The 10,481-nt window shown below is 45.5% G+C and overlaps 1 protein-coding gene across 1 annotated transcript in view; it reads right to left on the bottom strand.

Annotated features, from left to right (window-relative positions):
• Window positions 1-3,003: 3,003 nt before the first annotated feature.
• Window positions 3,004-10,481, bottom strand: part of musk (muscle, skeletal, receptor tyrosine kinase) — a gene marked incomplete at both ends in the record, with an annotated part of 55,296 nt that continues 47,818 nt past the window's right edge. The window contains 4 exons of the mRNA XM_080743540.1: window positions 3,004-3,510; window positions 3,867-4,066; window positions 6,475-6,623; window positions 10,110-10,301. Coding sequence (XP_080599666.1) covers window positions 3,004-3,510; window positions 3,867-4,066; window positions 6,475-6,623; window positions 10,110-10,301 — 1,048 coding nt within the window. The remainder of the gene's footprint in view (window positions 3,511-3,866; window positions 4,067-6,474; window positions 6,624-10,109; window positions 10,302-10,481) is intronic.

The following is a 10,481-nucleotide window of genomic DNA, read 5'->3' as shown; positions in this document are numbered from 1 at the left end:
GAATATATGAATGATATTGTAAAATGTTATTTGCCTATTATTTGGGGGCCCACTTGCAATACTCATCGCGGCCCACCAATGGGCCCTGGCCCACAGGTTGGGACTCGCTGCCCATACAGTGCATACAGTGTTGAACACTAGGCTGCATGGTCTTCGTCTGGACCTTTCACATGTCAGAGAACATGACCTCATTTCCATAACAGCCTTACAGTATGACAACTCTATGGCAGCAAACTAAACATGAGGAGCCATGGACAACACGACACTTCCTATGGCACTTCCAGCAATTTAAATGCTGCTGGCCCATGTGTCTCAGTTGTGCAATGACGATAGATACAGTAACAGGAGACTTTTAAAACAGCTTACGTCAAATGTGTGTGTGTGTGTGTGTGTGTGTGTGTGTGTGTGTGTGTGTGTGTGTGCGTGCGTGTGTGCGTGTGTGCGTGTGTGTGTGTGTGTGTGTGTGTGTGTGCGTGTGCGTGTGCGTGTGCGTGTGAAACAGATACATATACCGTCCAAATGACTTTCACAACTTTACCAGTTTCATATTCTACTATTCTACGTACTAGTAGTAGCCAGTCATTTCCAAGATGATACATTTGTGCATTTTAAATCTGTCAACTTGTGCTTTACATAAAGTCAAACACAAATTGGTTTTAAAACAGATACAACATAACATCAATGTTTGAAAAATAAAAAAGTACATTTTGAATACCGGACTTTTACATGTAACAGAACTTTTACTTAGACTAAGTGAAACATTTGAGTAGGCCTACTTCTTCCACCACTGTGTATTTCATGATAGGTCAGAAGAAGATTATGTATTGCTCTCAGTGCTGGTGGTATGTCCAAAGTATATCCATCATCATTATTTGTATAACTTGTTTCCTCAATGTCTTTTTTATTTGTATTATTTCACACTGTAAAAAAGAAAAGAAAGACTAACACCCTATCAATAAAGACATAATGAAAACAAAACAATAAATAAAAAGCAACACAAGAATGCCCAAAGGTGGAATATATCAACTTTGTTTAAACTTTACAAAAACATCAACAGCGAGGTTTAAAGTGATTTTGTGCTGTTTTGGAATTGGAGAGGGAGCAGGTACTGTAAGTGGTAATTGTCAACAAACACAAGGTAAAAGATATAAAGGATACAGTCTTTACCACAACAGAAGTCCCTTTCTTTGACACTAAATATAACAAAGTGACTGTCACTGAGCAAACTGCCTGTGAAACGCTGTCGGCGTAAGTATTCTGGGCTTTGGAAGTGTACACAGACTGTAGGACTCACATGCTGGCTAAATCTAGAAATGTGATAGTACGGGAGTTAAGGGTCAGGATTATGTTCAGAGCTCAGAGTTTTTCTCCATTGAAGCATGCACTAATTATAATTAGTGCATTATAATTTTATAACCCATTACTTTTGAGAGGTAGAGGTCAAGGTCAGAGTATCCTAAACCAAACTCAAAAGAGTTTTTTGGCCATTTCCGGCAAGCTAGAACTATAATGAACTACATTTTATTCTAACCAAACTGTATGGTAGAGTATGTTAATACAATTTAGTAGGTACATCTGGTTTTAGGTGGTCTCCCTTACTCTTCCACTGTGAAATTAAGACCCTGGTGTCGGGTAGGACACCTACTGGTTGACAGGCGGTACTGCCTGAAGCCAAGGCCTCTTGAATGAGCTTGAATCCTGCGCGGGACGTAACATTTATGCATTGCCGCTTTAAGCTAATTAATGCTGGGCAAATGACTACGGCGCAGACACAGGCTAGATTAGACTTCATAGGAGTTCAAAGGAGCAGACTGGTGAGTGGGACGTTTCCAATCACCAGGCTGTTCAGCGAGTTAATGGCTGCTTTGATCCGTCAAGATGACACGTGCATCCAGTATAATTATGTGACGATGGAGGCCACAGTGAGTCACAGGCCGACTCCAGATTGTTTGGATTGAACCAGAAAGAGGATATACCAAACACTGTGAACTACCTTCACGTAGTGTTCACACAAAGTTGTAAAACTGTCCCACATGGACTTAGGGTATTTTCTGAGGAGTTTTCATACTCCTGGCTGCAAAGATATCAGGGACAATAAAGTCCAATCTTAAAACTTGTTAGGTATGTATGGGGGGGGGGGGGGGGGGGGGGGGGGAAGGTAGGAAAAAAAGAAAGAAGATGAAACCTACAGGTTGTGTACAGTTCGTCCAAAGCCGTTCGGTGGGTGAGCTGGTTGAGTTAGGTCAGCCACCCCTACAACTGCTAACCCCAGAGCCCTCTATTGGAGAGTCGCGCCAACTCTGTTCACTTCATAGGGTCAGTTCTTCTACATACACATCTATTGGCGAATAGTGACAAAGCGCGAACCGGAAGTTTACAGAATGCATTGGAGTCTATGAGGGAAAAGTGACATTTCAAGTTACATGAACCACGTTACCGGTGCTGTTTTTGACCCCGCATTGGCAGAACTCAAGGCTCTGGCTAACCCTAACCAGCAGTACCAGGGGTCCCGGTATGATAGTAATTCAGCTGCACTAAGGTCACTAGAGTTGAGAACAGTTGCTTATACCAGTGTTTCTCAACCTTTTTTTTGCATGGGCACACTTTTCATGTCCCAAGAATCCATGGGCGCACCAACATAATACGGGGGTGTAAATATCATCACTGTCGGTAAGAAACCTTGTATCTCCAAGTTTAAAATGTGTACGTTTCTTCGCAAAGTAAAGCCCTGCTTCATCATACAAAGCTGTCGCACAACAGTAGTGAAAACAGCAGATCTACAAGCACACAACGCCTCACACCGCGAGGCGTTGTGTGCTCAGCTGTTTTCACTAGTTTAAATCATTTTTAAAAGGATAAATACAATGCTGGCTTTCAAGCAGTTTCAAGGGGCACACTTGGCCCTTCTCAGGGGCACACCAAAGTTCCCAGGCACAGTGGTTGAGAAACACTGGCTTATACTACACTGTACAGTACGGGATAGGGATAGTGGCCGTTGTTCCGCTAGCAGTCAGGTTCCGTTTCGGGTTCGGGACTCACGCTGAGCGTGTTCTGATGCATGCGCTCCAGTATTCTGTGTATGCTGCTGAAGCCGGGCCTGTCCGTCGGGAGCGAGCTCCAGCAGAGCCTCATGAGGTTGTAGAGCTCCAGCGGGCAGTTCTCGGGGCAGGAGAGGATGTGGCCGTCCCTCACGTAGTAGATCACCTCCTCGTGGCCCATGCCGTAGTACGGCTGCATGCCGTGCGAGAAGATCTCCCACAGCACCACGCCATACGCCCACACGTCCGACTCGCTGGTGTAGCGGTTGTAGAAGATGGACTCCGGCGGCATCCAGCGGATGGGGATGGCGTCGTTCTCGTTGGCCTTGTAGTAGTCGGCCGAGTAGATGTTCCGGGACAGCCCGAAGTCAGCGATCTTCACGACCATCTCTTCGCTGACCAGGCAGTTTCGGGTGGCGAGGTCGCGGTGCACGAACTTGCGCTCGGACAGGTAGGCCATGCCGGCGGCAACCTGCAATTTACAATTTAGGCGTTTAGCAGACACTCTTAATCCAGAGCGATTTACAATAATTAAGGTAATACATCAATACAATAAGCAAGGTAATACATCAATACATTTAGCACTGTAATACATCATTACATCAACATCAATACATCAAAAATGCCTGGAAATATCAATCTAGAAAAGATAACATAGGTAGACCAAGGTAAGAATGCTATCTAGCTTTCATATATGGTCATTGAGGGTAAGCGAGTGCTACAGTAAGCGCTATGGGCTTAGGTGGAGTCTGAAGAGGTGAGTCTTTCAGGAGACGGCGAAAAGCTAGTCTGTCGTTCTAAGTGCGACGGGGAGTTTATTCCACAGACCTGCTTGGAGATGGACAGCTGGTCGGCGCAGGAGAGGAGCCCCGCCTCCAGCTCAGAGGAGAAGCTGCGGCCGGACAGGCTGGCGCGGCTCAGCGTCCGCACCGACTGGTTGGGAGAGCGGCGGCGCAGGAACTCGTTGAGGTCGCCGTGAGCCATGTATTCAAACATCAAGCACATGGGTTTACCCACTGCACACACGCCTGCATGGGGGAGGGAGAGGAGAGACATGAGTTGCATGAGATTGACGTGATACAGTGTTGGGTATCGTTACTTTTTAAAGTAACTTGTTAAGTTACAGCGTTATTGCCATTAAAAAAAGTAATATGTTACGTTACTCCGTTACCCACTGAGAAAAGTAACTTTTAGTTTACTTTTCCGTTACCCACCAGCGAGGACGTTTGTGCTGGGATTCAACATGGATAATTTGCATTGACGTTGATCTCCTCCTTTCACCACCAGTAAATACAAATATTGTGAATACTTCCACAGCCTTACAAAAGGGCAACCTCTCTGTCTTCTCTCAAGCCCTGCCATGACTCATGTGTGACTGTAAATTAAGGTAGGCCTAAACAATAAGACAAGAGCAAGTGCACTGTTCTCTTTTGTCGCCGTGTAACCCGGTGTTACACCAGAAGTGACAACCTACATGTATATCATTCTGTAGAATGATACGCAATCACCCACAGGCAGACAGGCTGCAATGTATCGGCAGTCGGTCACTTTTCTTCGTGTAACAGTCAGTGGGAGCGCATGTCTCCTTTGACAGAGTCGGGTGGATTATTTTTCCTGTGTGGCAACAGAGAGATCAGGGAAATATAGGTCTTAATTGTAACTATACGCCATTATTTTTGGAAAAGTAACGAAACTACTACATTCCAAAACTAACTCGTTTGGTTATTCCGTTACCCCCAACCTAACACTCTTACTTAACACCGTTAATAATGCTGTTACCCAACACTGGAAATGAAATCTGAACACAGTGCATAAGAATAATGAAACATTTTCCCGTTGCACAGAGATGGACACAAACACACAGACATGCAAACATTTATGGATAGTTGTATGAGAACCGCATCGACATTCATGTATCATTATTATTCACATTAAGTATTCCTTCCTCCTGGGGAAGGGATACCTCAGGAATCTAACCTTTTAAACAAAAGTTCCCTGTACACAACCGTTGCCCCGGAGACAATGCACCACACACAAGCACACGTAAACAATTGATACACGCGCGCGCGCACACACACACACACACACACACACACACACACACACACACACACACACACACACACACACACACACACACACACACACACACACACCATTAGAAATCCAGGTTTTGTTTCATTACCTCATTCACTACACACGCAACGTACTGTACGTGAACCATAAATATTCGGCCCAGACATACAGTAAACACAGACTCAAACAGCCTCCTCTGCCGCAGCGGTGAAGCATACAAGGTTTGTTTGAATATCTGAATATTTCCGACGAATATAGTCTCGACCCCCAAACCTTTTTAAAGTGGGTTTTATAGGGGGAGATAAAAGGGGAAAGGATTGGATTGGAGGGGAGAGTTGAGGAGAGTTGAGGAGAGGAGAGGAGAGAGGCGGGGGAGAAGTGGGGGCGGGGAGGGGCGGGGAGGGGAGGGGAGGGGAGGCGAGGGGAGGGGAGGCATGGACGTCACACTGTGTCAGTTCATGTCCTCTGGGTCACATAGAAGGATAGCTCCCCTGAGAGTCAGCTTGGTTTACTGCACTCCAGGACGTGTGCTTGTGCGGGCGTGTGTGTGTGTGTGTCCGTGTGAGTGCACGTGGTGTGCGTGCTTGTCTCTGGGGAGGACAGTATAATTCAACAGTAGTGGCCTTGCATGGCTAAAGGTCGTTGTCTAATGGGATCAAGATGTTTTGCACTATATCTAAATATACTGGACGCATGCACACGCAAGCATGCATGCACACGCAATCATGCGTGCACGCGCGCGCGCACACACACACACACACACACACACACACACACGCGCACACGTTTCGCAAGAAGTTAAAGTTGAGCTGAAGATCTTGGGGGTTAAATGAGTTCTGAAAACAAAACGGAACAAAATATTTTGAGATGGGCGTCCGCGGTCAAATACATATAATTCTAGGGGTCCTTGACATTATGAGTGGTTCTCAAACCTTTTCACGCCAATAAGGACCCCTAAATGTATGTGTATTTGGCCCGCGGACCCTCATCTGAAAAGGTGTTGTGCTAAGATTTGTGATGTAAAACATTTTAAACATTTTCAAAGAATGACACAATTTTGGGAAAATAGCTGTTGTATGGGCCCTGGGGGTCCCTGGTCCCCTGCATTAGACCCCTGCATTAGACCTTGTGGGTCCATTTGTTTTGTACACTCTTGTGTTGCTGTAACAGAGTTACAGAGTATGATAATATATGTACCCCCATTGATTCCAGATGGGGACCCAAATGCAACAGACTTACAGCAACACATGGGTCCATTTGGATCCCAAATATCCATCATTTATCTGGGGACCCCCTGGAACCCCTCAAGGACCCCTGGGGGTCCCCGGACCACACTTTGAGAACCAGCACCCATACTGACCTAGCAGTCGTACGATGTTCGGGTGGTCAAACTCAGCCATGAGCGCGGCCTCTCGTTGGAAGTCGTTCTGCATGTCTGCAGAAGCCTCTTCTTTCAGCATCTTCACCGCCACCATGGTGGAGGACTCAATGGGCAGCAGGCCTGGCGCACTGCAACAACACACACACACGTGCACACACACACACACACACACACACACACACACACACACACACGCACACACACACACACGCACGCACACACACACACACACACACACACAGAAACACTCAAATGTCTCATAGGAACACATTGGTGGATGAGGATACACGCGCAGTCACGCAGTAAAGCACGCACGCACGCACGCACGCACGCACACACACACATACTGTACACACATAGTGCGTTTGTGAAAAACAATGATAATTAAAGGAGTAGTTCACCCCCAAAAATACGTTTTTTTTCTAATGATTACTCACGCCATTGAGACTTGAGTTAAATAATATTTTTTAGTTTTTGTCGCATTCTTTCTTTTTTTTCCTGAGACAAAACAATGTATGATAATAAATGTACCCCCATTGATTCCGAATTCCGAACCCAAATGCATTTGGGCCCCCATCCAGAATCAATGGGGGTAAATGTACTATAATCAATTTTTTGTTTTAGGAATGCGACAAAAAACTAAAAATAATATTTTTAACTCAAGTCTCTGGCGTGAGTAATTGCGACCGGAGGTCGCACTTACTACAGAAAGCTGCTCGAGGTGTCCGTCTGTCCGTCACACACGTCACACGTCACACGTCACACTTTTGCCCTGCTCATATCTACGCAACCGTTGCCCCGATCCATGCCAGATTTTGCACACACACTCCTTACCTGCCAAACTACAACCTCCAAGGACCCCCGGAGCTCCAGGGACCCCCAGCTCCCTGGGGGACCCCCAAGTGTAAAAAATGAGCACATGTGCAAAAATTACCAAATGACCACCCCAACGGAGCTGCTCACGGGGAATTCCTGGGGACCACCCACTCCTGGTGCTCCAGAACGGATGCAAAAGTGGTGGCGCCCCCAGTGGAGGACCCCCTGCCACTGCAGCTCACATAAAATGCCGTAACTCTGGCTAGGAGCGTCCGGGAGAGCCGGGGCCAGTACCTATTCGTCCGCCAAGGCAACGCGGACACCCCACCCCTCATTTCTCACATGGCCCTCTTCTAGCGCCACCTACAGGCCGATTTTTAAAACACATTTTTGGCCACTGCTCCTACAGTTTTGGCCCTCAAATCACGAAAATCACTACACAGTATGTCTACACTCATCTCATCAACATGGATCAGGAAGTTTTTGGAAGAAAAAATGTTTGCCCTATTTGTGGAGATAAGTGACCTACGGTCGCTTATCTCCCGATTAGGGAGTCTTACTGGTCAATAGAAAAAAAATGTGGGTGAACTACTCCTTTAAGGATTGCAGCGCCAGAAAACGTCCAGAAGATTTATTATGCATTTTAACGCTCAAATATCTTTTCGAGGAACTACAGTGTGAAATGGGGCTCAAGTGGCTAATTACATTGACAGAAGGGTTTAATAGTTCTGCATCGTGAAAGACCAGGCATTTAAGAAGTTTGTGTTGGAGACGTTTCAGAAGCACTTGATGATTTGGAACTGCGAACTAGTGACGCCTCTCCAGAGATCATATTAAGATGGTTACACGCGCATGCACGCACGCACGCACGCACGCATGCACGCACGCACGCACGCACGCACGCACGCACGCACGCTCACACACACGCACGTGCGCCTAAATATTCCCAGGCAAATAGGGCACATTTGTGTGTGTGTGTGTGTGTGTGTGTGTGTGTGTGTGTGTGTGTGTGTGTGTGTGTGTGTGTGAGTGCTATCTTCCCAGGGGTGTCTATGTACGGCAGCATTCCGGCTAGCAGTGTGGGGATTAGCAGCAAGGAGGAGTGACATGTGGAAGAGGATCATCATGGATTCAGCCTACAGGTGCATCTCCTAAAAAGAACACCAGCTAACACTGAACACTGCTGCCTGCAATACACTGTGTGCTCTGTAATACATGCTAATACACCATAATACACTGGTTCCCAAACAGTGGATCGGGACCCATTTGTGGGTCACAGACACATTTTTGTGGGTCACAACTCGAGTAAAAATCCAATTTTATTTCCCTACATTAAAACTAAATATATATACTTACTGATATAGTTCAAAGGATTTTCCCCTCCCCCAAACAATCAAAAAACTGTTTTTTAAAACAAACAAACAAACACTTCTAAGAACGCGCAATGCGGCACGAATCGACACATTTGCTTGTAGATCTGCTATTCTCTGCTATTTTGGGTCCAGAGCAATCATCTAATTTCTCTTTTGGGTCTATAACAGAACACTGTCTAATCAAAGATGGTGTGCTGTACCCAACATGACAGCCAAGTAAACAAACACACAATTTTGTTTACAACTAAACATTGCTTTTAAGAAGAATACATTGTAATACACTGCAATACACTGTAATGTATCTATCTCTCAACAATTTCCCCCTTCACATCACTATAATGTGCAGACTTAGAACACACCAGAGAGTTCACACTGGAGAGAAACCCTACGAATGTCACGAGTGTGGGAAAAACTTCATGCAGATGTCCAGCCTCAACAGACACCAGCTAATCCATAATGGAGTAAGATCATACCACTGTGACCAGTGTGGGAACAACTTTAAGAGAAAAGCAAACTTTAAACAACCCACTCAGGGGAAACCGATCAGTGTGAGAAAAGCTATAAATATCAAAATGATTTCTCTGGAGAGAAGCCCTTCTGTAGAGTTTTGTATCAAAAGGAGCTCTCAGTGCATCCATAATAAGCCTTGCCACTGTGAGCAATGTGGATTGTGGATCACCAAAGCTAGTAATCTGTATGTTCACCATGGACTCCACAGTGGACATACAGTAACACCTTTCCATTGTGATCAATCTGGGAAAACGTCACTTTCTCAACTGGCTTCAAAAGACACCACTTACTGTACATGTAACTAAGTCATACAGAAGAAACCCTTTCATTGTGACCTGTGATACTAAACTGTCACGCTATTGCTATACTATGCAATAAAGAAACTATGCAATACACAAGCTATGCATCTCAGCAGCATGAGCCATGACCAGGAGAACAGTTTTCTGGTGAAGCGGTGTCTGCTGCTCAAAATGCATTCACGCATTGCATGAAATGACAGCAGGACTTATGCAAGGAGTCATTGAATTCAAACATTAAGCTACAGTATATACAGTATGTCATGGTCAAATGATCGATGAAAGTGGTTTTGCCTTGGCCTGCCTGATCAATCAATTTCAAACTGCACATGGGCATTGATCACTGGAATATCGTTGCTGTCAGGCAGAAACCTTGTAACTCCATATTTCAACTCTATGTTTTTTTTGTACAAGAAAGTTTCATCATTAAAGATAAAAAAGCTGTTTCATTACAAAAGTAGTGAAAATAGCAGATCTACAAGATCCAATCGACAGCGACAATATGCAGAGAGTGAGAAAGCAGATTCTTCACTTTCTCCTGATCATTAGCATTCTCTCTCTCTCTCTCTCTCTCTCTCTCTCTCTCTCTCTCTCTCTCTCTCTCTCCTCCTCTCCTCACCGGGCTTGGAACACCCGTCCGAAGGCTCCCTCCCCTATGTCTCGGACATATTGGATGTTGTTGCGAGGGTACTCCAGGGCCAGCAGCTTGGAGTTGAGCAGCAGGGGGACCCTCTGGTACATGGGGTTAGGGTGAAGGCGATCCAGCAGAAGCTCTGAGGGAAGGGTGGACAGCGTTGGGATCTCCATTGCCCTGCAGGCGATGAATATATGACATTAGTTTCCAAACATTTTCATGTCAAGGAGCCCCAAAATGACAACAAATCCTTTTATTTTCTTTATAATTTTTTACCCCCTTTTTCTCCCCACTTTAGTCGTTATGCTAATTGATTCCTCCCCACACACATTTCTGTGTGTCACTGCTGTTGTATAT

This window comes from Nannobrachium achirus, assembly GCF_963921795.1.
Source record: "Nannobrachium achirus genome assembly, chromosome: 15".
NCBI classification, from domain to species: domain Eukaryota; kingdom Metazoa; phylum Chordata; class Actinopteri; order Myctophiformes; family Myctophidae; genus Nannobrachium; species Nannobrachium achirus.
The sequence above is the reverse complement of the archived record's forward strand: the minus strand, read 5'-3'. Positions and strand labels throughout refer to the sequence as shown.